We start from the raw sequence: 17,677 nt of genomic DNA, 5'->3' as shown, positions 1-17,677 counted from the left end.
GGTCAGATTGGTCACGATTTCAGTTCGTAACCTGCTGGTTGGGTTAGTGTGTGGCGCAGGTCCCATGAAGCCATGGACGGAAGTTGTCAACAAGGCACTGTGCAAGCTGCTGGTGGCTCCATAATAGTGTGGGATGTGTTTACATGGAATGGACTTGATCCCCTGGTCCAATTGAACCGATCATTGACTGGAAGTCGTTATGTTCTGCTGCTTGGAGACCATTTGCACTCGTTCATGAAATTCATGTTTCCAAACAACGATGGAATTTTTATGGATTGCAATGCGCCACGTGACCAGGCCACAATGTTCGCGATGGAATTGAAGAATATTCTAGACAGTTCGAACGAATGATTTGGCCATCTATCGAACATTTTCACAGCGATTTTCAGAGTACGGCAGACTCTTGAAGATAGACGGAATCTATGCCGAGAGAGAATATTTACAAAGTTTCAAGATCCGGCATTAAATGATGACTGTAGGAATATACTACAACCCTCTGCATATCATTCCTGTAGGGATCTTGAGGGCAAGATTAAATGAAATACACCACAGGCAGAGTAGTTCAAACAGTCTTCCAGTGCCAGAATGAGACTTTCACTGTGCAGCGGAGTGTGCGCTGATATGAAACTTCCTGGCAGATTAAAGCTGTGTGCCGGACCGAGACTCGAACTCTGGACCTTTGACTCTCGCGGTCGTGCTCTACCACTGAGCTACCCAATCACGACTCACGCCCCGTCCTCACAGCTTTACTTCTGCCAGTATCTCGTCTCCTACCTTCCAAACTTTACAGAAGCTCTCCTGCGAACTGGCAGAGCGCTTGTCCGCGAAAGGCAAAGGTCCCGAGTTCGAGTCTCGGTCCGGCATACAGTTTTAATCTGCCAGGAAGTTTCAGTCTTCCAGTGCTCCGTACGTAAATGGAATAGGAAAGTACCATAACAACTATTTTATGTATATAGGCTGAAGTGGCGAGTGAAGATCTTTCCCAAGGCCGGGAATCGAAATCGGGTCTCCTGCTTACTATTGCAGGTGCGTTAGCCACTAAGCCATCTCGGCTCACCCAACTGCTCGGATTATCCTGGCACGCCTCCCTCCTCCCTCATTCGCCGCTTCAGTCACCATACCTGTATGAGACCAGTAAAGTCTGTCAAATTGTGTCATCTCATTTGTATGAGTACTTGCACCTGGGTTTCAGGCTGGATCCCTCATTCACGTTCGACGCTGAGGTGCTATTCCAGAACATGGACAGCCTCGTCGATTCTGGTCTCGTGTAAGGGGGAATTTAAAGTAGACTGGGGTGGCAATGCGAATTTAGGTGAATGAGGGAGGCTGCCCAGGTAATCCGTGCAATTGTGCAAACTGCTGTGTCAAGGTGGCTTAATGGTTAGAGCATCTTCCTAATAAACAGGAGACCGGTTTAGATACCCGGACTTGCTACATATCTTCTCTCGCTACTTCAGTCTGTATACATAAAAATCATATCTGTATGAAGCCAGTAAAGTCTCTGAAGTTGTGATTTCACCCTTACAACTTTTATAGTAGGACGTATCCTAGGCCATACACTTCATTGGTTTGCAGAGTATACATGCAGATGTACACCGCGTAAGGGAATTAAAAGATAACGTTTTTGACTCATCTTAATTGTATTCCATTGTGACACACAAGTATGAAATTTAGTGCAAAGGCACCAACAAGCTTCTCCTGTAATTGTGCAAAAGTGTGGCGCCCCGACGAAGCTTCACACAGTGAAGTCTCAGCACATGATGAACAAAGCCCAGAGCTCAGAAGTTCATGTGACCCGTAAAGTGATTTAATGATGTCATATGGGTACAACGCCACTTTGGACCTGTCACACGATGGAAAAGTCCACACAGACCCTCTTAGCCACATTTCACCCCTTCTTTTGACGCCTCTCCGATGGAAGTCAGAACCGCGATGCCCACTGTTTTTCTTGTGTGTGGCCGCGGAAAACTTTTCAGACAGCTCGCCGATCACAACCGACACGAAAACGCCTCAGTAGGTGGCATAAAGGGCGTCAATGAAGCCAACCCTTTCATAGAGACGTGGATCCCCATTCATTTCGCGGTCAAAAATGACAGTTTGCAGTGCGATCAGCTGCAGGAAGATGTTCTTGACAGTCTTTGATGATGTTGACACCAAACCTTCTCTGAGGACATTGTGGTCTAGCAACCCCATTGAATGTGATCTCACAGCTTTGGACTGCAGTACAACGGCAATTTTTGCTCAGGTGTACAGAGTAAATTTGAACGTGACCGGAAGCAGCAAAGGGTGCGAATGCTTTCTCGACCCTCCTGTTTCAAGCACTATTGTGGCGTGATCAGAGAGGGGCGAGACATTGACACCTGCATGAATGCAATGGCAAGGTATCCCCCTGTAAGAATCCCATTTCGGCCAAACCCTCGCTGGCAGCTGTGAAGTACTCCTAGGCGCCTACAGGCAGACAACTGTCACCAGAGATGTGTCAAGTAGCTGCCCTATTGCCGGCGCCTTGTACTACTTTACTTGTTTTATTGACAAAGGCACATTTTTAAAATTCTCAATGTATATGGATGGGTGCCACCTAGAGTTTTTCCGAAGTGCAGGTTGTTAGAGGAACCCTTTGCCATTATGTTCATGCATGTATTAACGTTGCACCCCCTCTGTGATGACACCATAGGAGGATGTGAAACAGGATGGCTGAAAAAGCATAAGGACCCTTTGCTGTTTCGCCTCATGTTCAAATTTCGTCGAATGGTTTTAGATGGTCCCTAATGGTTCTACCCTTTACAACAGAGCAAACATTACGGACGCACCGCACTCCACATGAGTTGCTAGCTCACGGTGTCCTTAAAGAATGGTTATGCATTAGGTGGATGTTAGCAGCATCGAAGATTGTCAAGAAAGTCTTCATTTCGTTGATCACACTGCAAACTGTCGTTTTCGACTGCTAAACGTGTCGGAATACATATCCCAAGCAAAGGGCCGCTTTCATTGACGCCCTTTAAGCCACCCCATGAGGCTTCTTTGTGTGGATTGTCAGCGGTGGTGTGTGTGAAACGCCGTCCTCGGCCAGATATCAGGAAGCTGAGCTGGACGTCGCTATTCTGACCTCCATCGCAAAGGCGTCAGATGAAGGGGTGAAATGTGGGTGACTTGGGCGGTGACGACCTTCCCATCTTAGCCGGCCGCGGTGGCCGTGCGGTTCTAGGCGCTGCAGTCCGGAACCGCGGGACTGCTACGGTCGCAGGTTCGAATCCTGCCTCGGGCATGGATGTGTGTGATGTCCTTAGGTTAGTTAGGTTTAAGTAGTTCTAAAGTTCTAGGGAACTGATGAACTAAGATGTCAAGTATCATAGTGCTCAGAGCCATTTGAACCTTCCCATCTTGTGTCACGTCCGCGGTGGCGTTGGGAAAAATTTTGGTGAAACTTGGTGCCAATGTGACATCATTAACCCACCTTACACGTCACATGGATTTCAGAGCTGTGGCTTCTCTTTTGGTTGTGTCGACTCCTTGTTGTTAGAAGCGTCGTCGTTACAGAGAGTGAATTCGTAGGACGCCACGCTTTTGCGCCATTACAGAAGAAGGTTGTAAGCACAATTGAGCCACATTTCAAACTTACGCGTCGCAATGGGAGACAGTTACGGGGTTTCCAAAAAGTGGCACACTGACTCGCATTCGGGAGGACGACGGTTCAAACTCGCATCCGCCCATCCTGATTTAGGTTTTCTGTGATTTTCCTAAATGACTTCAGGCAAATGCCGTGATGGTTCCCTTGAAAGGGCACGGCCGACTTTCCTCCCCAGCCTTCGGTAATCCGATGAGGCCGATGACCTCGCTGTTTGCCGGCCGGAGTGGCCGAGCGGTTCTACGCGCTACAGTCTGGAACGGCGCGACCGCTACGGTCGCAGGTTCGAATCCTGCCTCGAGCATGGGTGTGTGTGATGTCCTTAGGTTAGTTAGGTTTAAGTAGTTCTAAGTTCTAGGCGATTGATGACCTCAGAAGTTGAGTTCTATAGTGCTCAGAGCCATTTTTTGAACTCGCTGTTTGTTCCCCTGCCCCAAATCAACCAACCAGCCGATCCAAAGAAACAAGAGCCCGCCTCCACGTGGCAGAAGATGGGTAACGGTATGAGTCGAGGCGGGAGCTGGGAGCTGGGATGGTATTACATAGGTATCCCAGAAGCCAGTCACGATGGCCAAGAGGCTCTTATCGACCCACCATAAGCAATTAGAATATGGGTCATTAAATAATTGGCGGCAAGTGAAGAGAAAAAATCTAAAAACTGACCCTTTAATTGTGTTCCTCAGTTCAGGTGCAGAGTGAATGTGTATTTTAATATAAGAAAAGAGTGAGTGACTGGAAGTGTGATGTTGTGTAACTTCCGATGTGTGTGCTTTATACGTATTTTAAGCACATTAATCTCCTAAGTAATATGCTGGTAGCAACGATGTTGAGCGCCGTAAGCAAAGAGAGGAGTGTGGTGACGCGGAGTCTGTTGCGTGTGGCAGGTGGTGTTCAACCGGCTGACGCTGCCGCACAGCCTGGACGAGGAGGAGGCCGCGGGGGCGGCGTCCGGGCCGGCGCCGGGCCCCGGCGGAGAGCCGTCGCCGCTGCCGCCCCCGGAGTCTCTGCCGGTGGCGGCGGCCAGCATCTCGGCCGAGCCGGGCGCCAACGGTCTGCTGGTGTACCGCGGCGGCACGCTCGCCTCGCCGCCCCCGCCGCCCCCGGGGCAGGGCGGCCCGCTGCCGGCCCACTACGCCGTCAGCGACTTCTCGGTGGGCGGCCGCTGCAAGTGCAACGGCCACTCGGCGCGCTGTGTGCCCGTGGGCCGCGACGGCGACGGCCAGCTCGCCTGCGACTGCAAGCACAACACGGCCGGCCGCGACTGCGAGCGCTGCAAGCCCTTCCACTTCGACCGGCCCTGGGGACGCGCCACCGCCACGCACGCCAACGAGTGCAAAGGTAGGCACAGTTCATTTATTTATTTCTCAAGTAGAGACCTGCTAGCCCGACCGGGTGGCCGTGCGGTCTGACGCACGGCTTTCCGGGCGGGAAGAAGCGCCTGGTCCCCGGCACGAATCCACCCGGCGTATTCGTGTCGAGGTTCGGGGAACCGGCCAGTCTGTGGCTGGTTTTTAGGCGGTTTTCCATCTGCCTCGGCGAATGCGGGCTGGTTCCCCTTATTCCGTCTCAGTTACACTATGTCGGCGATTGCTGCGCAAACCAGTTCTCCACGTACGCGTACACCACCATTACTCTACCACGCAAACATACGGGTTACACTCCTCTGGTGTGAGACGTTCCCTGGGAGGGTCCACCGGGGGCTGAACCGCACATAACCCTGGGTTCGGTGTGGGGCGGCGGAGGGGTGAAGTGCGGTAGTCGTCGTGGGGTTGTGGACCACTGCGGCTGCGGCGGGGACGAAGCGTCTCCGTCGTTTCTGGGTCCCCGGTTAACATACAATACAATACAATACAATACAATGACCTGCTACCTGTTATTACAAAGCAGGTCGTACATTGCGTGATTTTGCATGTTATATCATACAAATTCAGTTTCATTAATAGTATATATAATACGAGGTATGTCCCCAAAGTAAGTTCCGTTTGGTTATATAAAACAAACGTGTACATATAGAGAAAAAATATTTATTGTACAAAAATCTACAACAGTTAAACTATATTTCTACATAGCTACCGAAATTTTGTAGGCACTTGTCATAGCGTGGCACAAGTTTTTGTAGGCCTTCCGCCCGCCGCTGTAGCCGAGCGGTTCTAGGCGCTTCAGTCTGGAACCGCGCTGCTTCTACGGTCGCAGGTTCGAATCCTGCCTCGAGCATGGATGTGTGTGATGTCCTTAGGTTAGTTAGCTTTAAGTAATTCTAAGCCTAGGGAAGTGATGGCCTCAGATGTTAAGTCCCATAGTGCTTAGAGCCATTTGAACCATTTGTATGCCTTCTTGATAGAAGGTTGCCGCCTGTGTATTCAACGATGTGGTAACATGTTCTTTCAGCTCGTCATCATCGTTCAAGTGTTGACCACCAAGGACAGATTTTATGTGTAAGAAGAGATGAAAGTCGCTTGGAGCGAGGTCCGCCCTGTACGGAGGATGATCAAACGCGTCCCAGTGAAATTCCCGTAAGAGTTGTTTGGTCACATTCGCCGTGTGAGGTTGGGTATTATCCTTCACTGAACAGCCTGACCCATCTTCTAACCATTGAATCACTCATGGGATTTTGTCCATAAACCTTGCAGATTTGGCGATGAATTTCCTTTGGTTTAGCTTTCTTTGCATTTAGAAAACGAGTCACAGATCTTATTTCACATGCGGTGGCATTTTCAATTCCGGCTGACATTAGAAAGAAGCACTGCGAAGCACTCGTCGGCAGCAGCAATCTGAAAATGGCGTACATGTCTTCTCCTTGAGTCAGAGTAACCGCCGTGCATGGTCGGAACTTCGATCGCAGCCCTGCCGCGGTAAGAAATAGAAAGGGAACTTACCCTCGTATATACACAAAATTCTTATTTGCGTCGAGACTCTGTAGGATCACGCACTGCATTCTGCCTCATTTGAGTGTTCTTTCTAATCTTCCACACTTTGTCCCTGGTTTCTTTGGGACTCCATTCTCTGACCTCACATTCCACTTGTGCATCTTGTCCCTGTATACGGAATGATTATAATTAAAGCTCAACTTTCAAACTGCTGTAGAAATAACACCACTGGTCAGAACGACATGAAATTGCAACGGAATATTATCGGAGAAGGGGGGAAAACGTATGGCACAAGAAAAAAAGGGTGAAACTAGTAGTCTGTTTCTTGACATCGGCATTCTTCAAAAGAAGTTGTTGGAAATTATAAACAAAAATGTAACTGACGAGATTGGTTCTTACGGTGGTCGGAGACGCGCGAAGGGAAATGCTGACGTAATCGGCACTCGGTGGTACCAACAGAAACTGCAACGTTTAGCCGGCCGCGATGGTCTCGCGGTTCTAGGCGCTCAGTCCGCAACCGCGCGACTGCTACGGTCGCAGGTTCGAATCCTGCCTCGGGCAGAATTTCTAATAATAAATCAATACTTAAATATACAGGTCTAAAACCGGCAGTATTTTTACAATGTGCAGCCGATATTTTTACGGGCAGATATGTCGGTGTTTTTTTTCTGTCGATATATCGAGAGATGGTAATGATACTTACTTAAATACAGGTATATCAGCTTCTCGATAGTTTTAAAAATATCAAAAGACCTCGTGTACACACCTGCGTCTCTAATTAGTGGACGTAAATGCTACAGTTGACTTTCCAACAGTATAAAACTTGAGGCTCTTAAATCGAAAATATAAGATTTAAAATATTCACAGTATGGAACTGATTGTAAGATACACCTACCTCTAATCGTAAATGTCGACGTGCTCCAGTGAGAGTTGCAGATATTTATCAAAACAGTTCGGATACTTTTACGATCCAGACATTTCAAAACTGAGAAAGGTTCTAATTTTTTTCAGAACTGACGCTTCTTAAACTATAATTAACAAATGCAGGTCTAAAATTGAAATACACAGGTTATTGCACAATTCTTATTAAAGACTGGTGAGGGTTCTAGAGAAGACTTCGCAGGTACAGTTGATAGGGAACTTTTATCCGGAAATGTGCTGTATGGATGCAAAACAAGTTTGAAGATAGGATCAGTTTCAAATCTCCCTCTTCAGTATATGCATACATTGCAGAAAATTAACCCTTGACATGTGTCCGCATGGGACGGGCAATGTTTCGGGTAATCGTCAGGTTCTCTTCTACGTGATGAAGTATGTCCTCTTCAGAGTAGAGAAAGAGGGTAGCGTATCGCTGGAGCACCACAGACAACCACCCCACCTTCTCGCAGCCGTTCATGTAGTTGGACGGATCTGGTATATGACGTTATAACATTAAAACAGGGACTAACGACAGCGCCCTCCTGTCATTTCGTGTGCATACTGTGAAGCGGGACATTTGAAAATGATACCGTCTTCAAACTAATTTCATTACCAAACGGCACGCTTTTGGGTATAGGTACCTTACCAAAACATTAGTCACAAAGTCCCCTCTACAATCTCTAGAAGCCTGCAAAGCGACCTCTGGAACACGCTTCTTTCCTACAGTATTAATCAGAAACCATCATTGCTGTATTGATATACACTTACATTGTTAAGACTTGTTTCGTTTAAAAGACTATAATCAGGCCACACTGGCAGTATAACCTCTTGTTCTTTTGAACGCAACCGGTCTTCTCAATATAAAAGTGTATCTATACAGTTGAGGTGATTTCTTATTTCAACAGTATTACTGGTTTAGTTTCACTAGTTAGGGTGTTAGAACTACACGTATGACACAACATACGCGTAAAAGCCATGAATTGATCTTTGCTGACATTTTTTGGACTTCCCAATCTCCTCAGAAGAACCTTTGTGTTTCTCTGCTGAGTAAACAACGAAACAGCAGTCATGCAGATGAAAAGGTCATCTACACCATTAATTCTCTAATGAGGCTATGGTCAAATATTTTGCCTCATCTCTTCGTGCCTTCGTCAGATGGGTAAAAATCGTCTGTTTAGGTGTAATCGGAAATTTAAAGGTGTTTCTCAACAGGAAAATCGGGACAAACTTACCTGAATTGTGCTTACTTGGCAATCCCGGCTCCATTACCCAACTGAATGACTCCTCTGCACCTTGCTTCTCTGCAAAGACATAACCTATCTGATCAAAAGTGTTTATTGATCAGATGAAGATTCAAGAGGTAGAAGTCGAAAAAAAGGAAACCTTCATATTTGTAGATCTATATAAGAAAGAACTGCATATTGATAGTATTGAAGTTAATGTGATTTTAAAATCAGAGTTCGATGTTTTGGAGAGTGAGAAATCTGGGCTAGAGTCTCTGTCCGGTACAAATTTTCACTGATGTCATTCCATTCTACAGCTTATGGTTGTCCATATTCGCAACTGCAAATACATTTAATGTATTTCATAACGGCTGTAGTTGCAGCAGTGCATGTTCCTCTGGACTTGCATGGACATGATTGCATGTCCGCAGGAAGTTTGCATCGTAATTCAGAATTACACAGGCATCGCAATATTGAATATCGCCTTCCTAGTTGTGATATGCGGATGAGAGACATGGGTTGTAAAAAAGGCTGGACGGCGTAGCACAGATAGCTTTGGGTTATGATATTGAAGTAAGCTCCTTAAAATTCTATGGATCACAAAGAGAACGAATGGGTCAGTATTACAGTAAATAAAATCATATTGGGAGGGGCGGTACTGGAACAAAATTGGCACACTTTGGGTGTGTTACGAGAAGACACGATTCCCTGGAAAGAGAGATTATGCGGGGAAGATCAAAGACACGAGGAGAAGATGACGGCAGAGGATGAGATAGATCGGTAGCATCCCAGAACTAATGGATTCCAACCTGGGAAGCCGGCCGTTGTGGTAGAGCGGTTCTAGGCGCTTCAGTCCGGAACCGCGCTGCTGCTACGGTCGCAGGTTCGAATCCTACCTCGGGCTTGGATGTGTGTGATGTCCTTAGGTTAGTTAGATTTAAGTAGTTCTAAGTTCTAGGGGACTGATGACCTCAGAAGTTAAGTCCCATAGTGCTTAGAGCCATTTGAACCAACCTGGGAAGTCTGCGGGAGAAGGTGCAAGACAAAAGAAATTGACGTGCTTTACTTCATGGAGCCTCTGATTCAGCACTCCAATTCGCTCGATTCCACTCATCCACTGTTCGGTGTCGTCGCTGTTTACATCACCTCAAGCGTCAATTAGCATTGAGGACAGAAATGGGTGGCTTACGAGGAACTGGTCTACCATTGGACCCCGTTATTTGTAAACCACCTACGTGCAGTCACTGTGCTACCTGGCACGCTGGTAGTATTTCGGAACTCAGGAGTGATACCTATCGCTGATTTCATGTAATTTTATACAAGCACTCTCCGTAACGATCAGTGATCCCCATCCGTCAATACACGAGACCTGCTGGGTCTTGCTTCAGCTATGGTTGCACCACATCTTCCCTATCACATCACCACATCTTCCCAATCACATTACCATCAGTCAAAATGGGCTGTTTTATAAGAGTCGACATGTCCCTGATGGATGTAGTCATGCGACATCCAATGGTTAGAGCACATTCAAAGTCACTCAGCTCTCCTAACCAACGCATTCTGCTGTTACTGCTTCTATATTGACAACTCATTACTCCCCTCTTCATTTCATACTGGTGCGCCACCTGTTGTGACGTCTAGTGGTCAGATGAGAGGAGATCTGCCGAAAGGAGGAAACAAGCAAGGTAGAAACTTAGGTAGAGGGGTACACCGGCAGAGGCGGTAAACGAGTCGTCGTGCAGTAGCGACGCCCTCGCAACTTGCAGTTTGCATAAACGAGGCGCAGCGGTGCCGGAATGGACCTCCTCGTTCCGCTCGCATGTTCCTCGATAATGACGGCCAATAGCAGGTGGGGGCCGAGCCACAATGCCGCCCCCGGGGCTACCGGAGGCGGTGGGCGGCGCCTCACGCCCAGCGCTTACTCCCCGTTTGTGGCCGGCGACGCCCGCCGTAGCAGGCGCGTTACCGGACCGGCTCTCCGTCACGACTCGTTGTCTGCTCCCTGTTCCCTGCTCTCGTTGGAATCCGCTCCTCTCTGCTGTGCTTTGTTCTTCTCCGGACTCTCTCAGCCAGAGAATGGGATGGATGTATCCTCACAGCACTCTGCATTGTTACCGAAAACGCTGTGCACCGGCACTGGGCGAGCTGTTACCCAATCTGGCTCTCTCGGTTCTCAGCGAGGCGCTAGAATTCAAGGTGTACAGAAGTAAGAGATTTTTGTATGAAAACGAAGTTTTTGTAGACGTCAGTCTTGTATGAGATACACCGGTGTCCAAAACATACGCTCGATAAATCACTGCCAAAAAGCTTAACTCGATGAAACTTGGACTACGCATTAAAAGAATTGCTACAGTATGTACAAGAGCGAAGTGAAATAAATACACAATGAGACAAACAGAATAACTACACTACTGGCCATTAAAATTGCTACACAAAGAAGAAATGCAGATGATAAACGGGTATTCATTGGACAAATATATTATACTAGAGCTGACATGTGATTACGTTTTCATGCAATTTGGGTGCATAGATCCTGAGAAATGAGTACCCAGAACAACCACCTCTGGCCGTAATAACGGCCTTAATACGTCTGGGCATTAAGTCAAACAGCCCTTGGATAGCGCGTACAAGTACAGCTGCCCATGCAGCTTCAACACGATACCACAGTTCATCAAGAGTAGTGACTGGCGTATTGTGACGAGCCAGTTGTTCGGCCACCATTGACACGACGTTTTCAATTGGTGAGAGATCTGGAGAATCTGCTGTCCAGGGCAGCAGTCGAACATTTTCTGTATCCAGAAAGGCCCGTACAGGACCTGCAACATGCGGTCGTGCTATGTGATCTGAGGCTTTCCCGGCGAACGTGCTGTATCCAAAGTTCTCGGGTGTCCAGCCGGATCCGATCGTCGACGTTCCACGATATTTCGGCGAATAACCGTTCCGCCATCATCAGGTGGTGCTGATGCAATGATCTGTCTGCGCTGTGTCGGTGGTATTTATGTCCGCGGGGTCCCGAGTCGTACCCCGGCGCGGGCTGCCGGCGGGTTGCCGCGTTGTGGGAGGGGTGGGGGTAGCTGCAGCCACGCTCGGTGGTAGGCGCAGTCCATCTCCGTCCGCTGTGGCGGAAGGATCTCGCGACCGCTCGCGGCGTTGCTCTTCGATGGTGTTTAATAATGGTTTCCAGGCCTTGCTAAGTTGAAACCCGGCGTCCCTGTTGGTGAGGTTATCTGTAGTCGAATTTCTATGGCCTCTGTTACTGTTCCAGTAGGCACTTGTGGCCGTCAGGATTTTTGTCTCTTCGAATTTCGCTGTGTGTCCGGTTTCAATGCAGTGTTCTGCTAGGGCCGAATGGCTGGGTTGGCGTAAGCGAGTGTGACGTTCGTGTTCCTTTTATCGGTCCTCGACCGTGCGAACTGTTTGGCCGATATAGGATTTGCCACAGTCGAACGGGATTTTGTATACGCCCGCTTTCTTAAGGCATACGTCATCTTTTGCCGTTCGTAGTAGGTCACGAATCTTTGCTGGTGGCCGGAAGACTGTGTCAATCTTGTGTCGCCTTAACAGTCTCCCTATTTTTGACGACACGTTGCCAGCAAACGGCAGAAAGGCCAGAGCTTGCTTCTCTTATTCGAGTTGTTCATCATCTCGGTTCTTGCTGCACTTCTGTTGTCGGAAGGCCCTTTGGATTTGGCGGTTGCCATACCCATTCTTGCGGAACGCGGTCTCCAGGTGCTTGAGCTCCGTTGTCGAGTTCTGTTCATCAGAGATCGAGTGTGCTCTATGTACCAAGGTGTTGAGCATTCCATTAAGCTGCGCCGGATGGTGGCAGCTGGAGGCATGTAGGTACAGGTCAGTGTGTGTGGGCTTTCGGTACACACTGTGACCCAGTGAGCCATCAGACCTACGTTCCACTAGGACACTAAGACATCTAAATTCGGTCCACAGTAACATTGTTGACCATGGAGACTGAGAAAGATGGATAACTACCCTTTCTTGATGTCCTAGTGGAACGTACGTCTGATGGCTCACTGGGTCACGTTTCACCAGGCAACGCCGGTCAACTGCTGTTTGTGTATGAGAAATCGGTTGGAAACTTTCCTCATGCGAGCACGTTGTAGGTGTCGCCACCGGCGCCAACCCTGTGTGAATGCTCTGAAAAGCTAATCATTTGCATATGACAGCATCTTCTTCCCGTCGGTTAAATTTCGCGTCTGTCGCACGTCATCTTCGTGGTGTAGCAATTTTAACGGCCAGTAGTGTATTTTATTTAAAGACAATAATATTACTCTCAAGTCAGCGCGGTTTATGATCATTCCCTGGGCATTAAAAAGGTGGGATATGGTGCTTGGTTGGGCGTGTAATCACCACGGACAGTAATCTGTGCTCTACAATCTGTTTCCATGCTGGCCACAAGGTCGCTAAGGCGTTTGTCTTACGACGTTCTATTCCTCAACCAGCGCGGCTTAAAACTTCTGGATGGTAGCCAACTGCTGTGACCGAGCGGTTCTAGGCGCTTCAGTCCGGAACCGCGCGACCGCTATGGTCTTAGGTTCGAATCCTGCCTCGGGCATGGATATGTGTGATGTCCGTAGGTTAGTTAGGTTTAAGTAGTTCCAAGTTATAGGGGACTGATGACCTCAGAAGCTTCGTGCCATAGTGCTCAGCCATTTGAACCATTTCTAAATGGTCGTTGTTGTATGTGTACGTGCTGCAATACGTATTCTCAACGCATCCCTTACGTATTCAATGGGATTTTAGCCTTGGGGAAGGGCAGACCAATTGATTTGCCGGGTATTCCCTCGTTCCAAGAGCTGCTCCACCTACTCAGTTTGATGCGGTTGCCTATTGTCAGCCACAAAGATGAAGTCAGTGCTGAATGCACCTCTGAAAAGATCCACAAGGGGAAGGATTCAGTGTAACAACAACATTGACTGGTCACTGTACTGTCTTCATACACTACTGGCCATTAAAATTGCTACACCACGAAGATGACGTGCGAGAGACGCGAAATTTAACACACGAAGAAGATGCTGTGATACGGGCCTTTCTGGATACAAAAAAATGTTCGACTGCTGCCCTGGCCAGCACATTCTCCAGATCTCTCACCAATTGAAAACGTCTGGTCAATGGTGGCCGAGCAACAGGCTCGTCACAATACGCCAGTCACTGCTCTTGATGAACTGTGGTATCGTGTTGAAGCTGCATGGGCAGCTGTACCTGTACACGCCATCCAATCTCTGTTTGACTCAATGCCCAGGTGTATCAAGGCCGTTATTACGGCCAGAGGTGGTTGTTCTGGGTACTGATTTCTCAGGATCTATGCACCCAAATTGCGTGAAAATGTAATCACATGTTAGTTCTAATGTAATATATTTGTGCAGTGAATACCCGTTTCTCATCTGCAATTGTTCTTGGTGTAGCAATTTTAATGGCCAGTAGTGTAGTTTTGGAGATTAGTTCGCCCACGAAACAATGTGCCTCTCCACAATATATCACTTGCACCACCAAGACGATAATGCTCGACGTACCCTTATATGGGTATAGGTAAGAACATGTTATGTGGCCAGGAACGTCGTCGAACATGGTCGTTTACGTGGTGCTGGTGTTGTGATGTGGGAAGGCAAAATGTTGTCTTGGGGTACAGATCTCGAAATCTGTGAACATGGAGCACTCACTAGTCAACGTTATTGTGACACTGTACATCTTCTCCATATGCACCTTTTAAGGGGTACATTCGGCCCTGGCTTTATTTTTATGGCTGATAATACCTGACCGCGTCGTACTGTGACGGTGAAGCAGCTCTTCGAAAGGTAGGATATTCGGCAAATCGACTGGCCTACCCGTTCCTCCAGACTTCCCATCCCATCGAGCAGGTGTGGGATGGGCTGGGGAGACTCACTGCTGCACATGCAGATGCACACGCACATACGACAATGCAGCAGCCACCAGCTGCACTGGTGGAGCAATGGAACGCCCTACCACAAGAATTTATGAACCTCGTCTCGTGGCCAGCATGGGAGCGCGTTATAGAGCATACATTGTCGCCCACGGTGCTCACACGTCCTAGTAAGAACCAGGTGCCGCGCGGTTTGTGGCACCATGTCACAGATGTCGCGGCCCCTCCTGCCGGAGGTTCGAATCCTCCCTCGGGCATGGGTGTGTGCATTGTTCTTAAGGTAAGTTAGTTTAACTAGTATATAAGTCTAGGGACCGATGGCCTCAGCAGCTTGGTCCCTTAGGAATTCACATATATTTGAACAAGAAACAGGTCCCGCATTTTGAAATGTCCTGGAAACCATAATAAATCGCAATGACTACAGTGTAATTGTTGTCTTGGAGTAAGAGAAATCCGATAAATTCTGGGTGTACGATAAAACGCACAAATCTAAGAGGTGTCAATTCGACTAAATACCTAGGAAATCCAATTATGAGCATCTTAAGTTTGGAAGACCACATAGATAATACTATGGGGAAGGCGAAACAAAAACTGCACTTTGTTGGCAGAACACTTAGAAGATGCGACAAACCCACTAAAGAGACCGCCTACATTACACTTATCCGTCCTCTGCTGGAATAGTGCTGCGCGGTATGGGATCCTTACCAGGTAGGATTGATGGATAACATTGAGAGGGGGTTAAGAAGGGCAGCTCGTTTCGTGCTATCGCGTATTAGGGGTGAGAGTCTCACTGATATGATACACGAGTTGGAGTGACAGTCACTGAAGCAAAGGCGGTTTTCTATGCGGCGATATCTATTTACGAAATTTTAATCACCAACTTTCTCTTCCTAATGCGTAAATATTTTGTTGACACCCACCTACGTAGGGACAAATGATCATCTTAATAAAATACGAGAAATCAGAGCTCGAACGGAAAGATTTATGTGTTTCTTTTTCCCACGCGCCATTCTAGAGTGGAATGGTAGAGAAGTAGTACGAAAATGGTTCGATGAAGCCTCTGCCAGGCACTTAAGTGTGAATTGCAGAGTAACCATGTAGGTATAGATGTACAGTGTCATTTCTGTTTGTGTCACTGTATGTTTCTTTCAGTTACCTTCTGTAATATATTGTAGCACTTCTCTTCCTATATCATCCAAATTATATCGAACAATGTTACTTGGCAGTGACACATCATGCGGAAGTTAATTTCTTCCTTTAGTTTGCATACCAGTATGTTATCGTACTTCTTGCAGTGTAAATTCTGGGTAACACCTCGAACTTTCGACGATAACCACCATCATCCAGGACAGGAACGGTTGACTGTAGCCCCTGCTGCTGTGATGGCGATAGTAATAACAATGGGCAAGGATAACTGCAACCGGGACAGCAGATATAATCTTCATGGCGCTTGGAAGTGCGCTCTCGATGCTGAGAAGAAACAGAAATCTGCCACGTTGTTTACGCTCTATGGCAGCGGCGGCTCCAACAGAACAGACGGTGATAGCGTTTGTGGCAGTATGACGTAATTGCCGATCATCAGAAGTCATCGATGGACTGTATGAGGTTACTGAAGTAGCACATACGACAGTCAGTTGCTTCTGGAAAAGGCAATGGCGGTGATCGTCGAAAGCTTGGGTTTTTATCTCCCCGTGGACTACACGTCTGAGTCGTAATTTGGCAGCTGGCTACCTCAACACACTGCTAAAATTATGAGTCGGTGTCAAACAAATTCTGCTCTCGTTAGTGAGAAGAATCCTATGTCCTTTGTCCAGGTTCCATCCCAGGGGTTCCGTTGCCCACTTTCTAAGCGTACCACGTTGCTTGTTGTTTGTAATGGGCACCCGGAAGCCAAAGTGACCGTGTGGCTACGGCTGCGTTGTCTCCAATAAGGCAACATGCGGTTCTTTTCCTATCTGTTAGGGGTGTGTACGAGGTATAACTCGCAGACAGCTGTCACCAGCTGGTGTTGTTGATAGCAAAACACGTAAGGGCGGTGCAAAGCATTCTTTCAGCAGTTTGTAAACGATAGCTTCTTCCATTTGTTGGTAAGCACATTGGAGACTTTGTATAAGAGCTGTACTGCTATATTGTGTTTATATCGAGTGTAAACAAAAATTTACCCTTCGTACTGGTAATACACAGCGATCCAGAATGTTACGACCAACGTCCATCGCGATGGTGAATGCCGCCTGGTGGTGTTGGGGTGGTGGTGGTGGTGGTGGTGGTGGGGGGGGGGGGGGAGGCGCGGTAAAGAAAACTATATAAGCGGAGCGGAGACAAATAGGAAATCACTGTAGTGACTGTACGAGGCCTGAAAACAAGCTTCTCGGAAACAGAGAAGCTAGTTGGCTGTTTACAGTACTACTTTCGTGAGCATCTGTGGTCGGTGACTGAAGGACGCTGTAAGCAAGAGTGGCCCGCAAGGTGTTAACAGTCCACGCCTCTAACAGGTAGTGGAGGTTAGAGGTTTGCCCGCTCTGTAAGATAGGATAGGCGGCGATCTGTGGCAGTTCTGACGACAGAGTGCAATGCTGCAGAAGGCACGTGTATCTGGGAAGACACCATGCAGAGCACAATGCTGACATATCGCTCCACAGGAGACAGACGCTACGTATTCCCACGATACTCCAGTGACATCGTCAGTTATCACTGCAGGGGGGGGGGGGGCAGAATCACTGAGTTCGGATCTTTTATCGATGGAAACGTGTTGCCTCGTCGGATAACTGTCGTTTCTTCTTACACCCGGTCGATGGTCGTGTCCGGATATGCTATTATCCAGGTGGACGGCTGTTCCAAACATGCATCGCATCGAAGACGCAAGGCTGAGAGAGCGGTTTTATGCTTAGGGGACATTGGTTTGGGATTCCGGAACCTGCAGTAGTAATCGAAGACAGCACGGCAATTGTAGACTAGGTGAACATTATTGCGGATCATCTGCATCTCTCCGTGGTTGATGTCTTTCCCGACGACCGCGGCATTTTCCAGCATGTTAATTGTCCGTGTCACAACTGCAGAATCGTGTTACAGTGCTTTGAGCAGAACTGCACTGGACTAACTTCGAGATCTTGGCCACCTAATTCGTCCGATATGAACCCTATGGAACACA

At 47.9% G+C, this 17,677-nt stretch overlaps 1 protein-coding gene across 1 annotated transcript in view; it reads left to right on the top strand.

Annotated features, from left to right (window-relative positions):
- LOC126473920 (netrin-1-like) overlaps positions 1 to 17,677 on the top strand; it is a 549,144-nt gene that overhangs the window by 51,464 nt on the left and 480,003 nt on the right. The window contains exon 2 of the mRNA XM_050101275.1: positions 4,510 to 4,963. Coding sequence (XP_049957232.1) covers positions 4,510 to 4,963 — 454 coding nt within the window. The remainder of the gene's footprint in view (positions 1 to 4,509; positions 4,964 to 17,677) is intronic.

This window comes from Schistocerca serialis, chromosome 4, assembly GCF_023864345.2.
Source record: "Schistocerca serialis cubense isolate TAMUIC-IGC-003099 chromosome 4, iqSchSeri2.2, whole genome shotgun sequence".
NCBI lineage: Eukaryota > Metazoa > Arthropoda > Insecta > Orthoptera > Acrididae > Schistocerca > Schistocerca serialis.
This window is presented reverse-complemented; position numbering and strand designations above follow the sequence as displayed.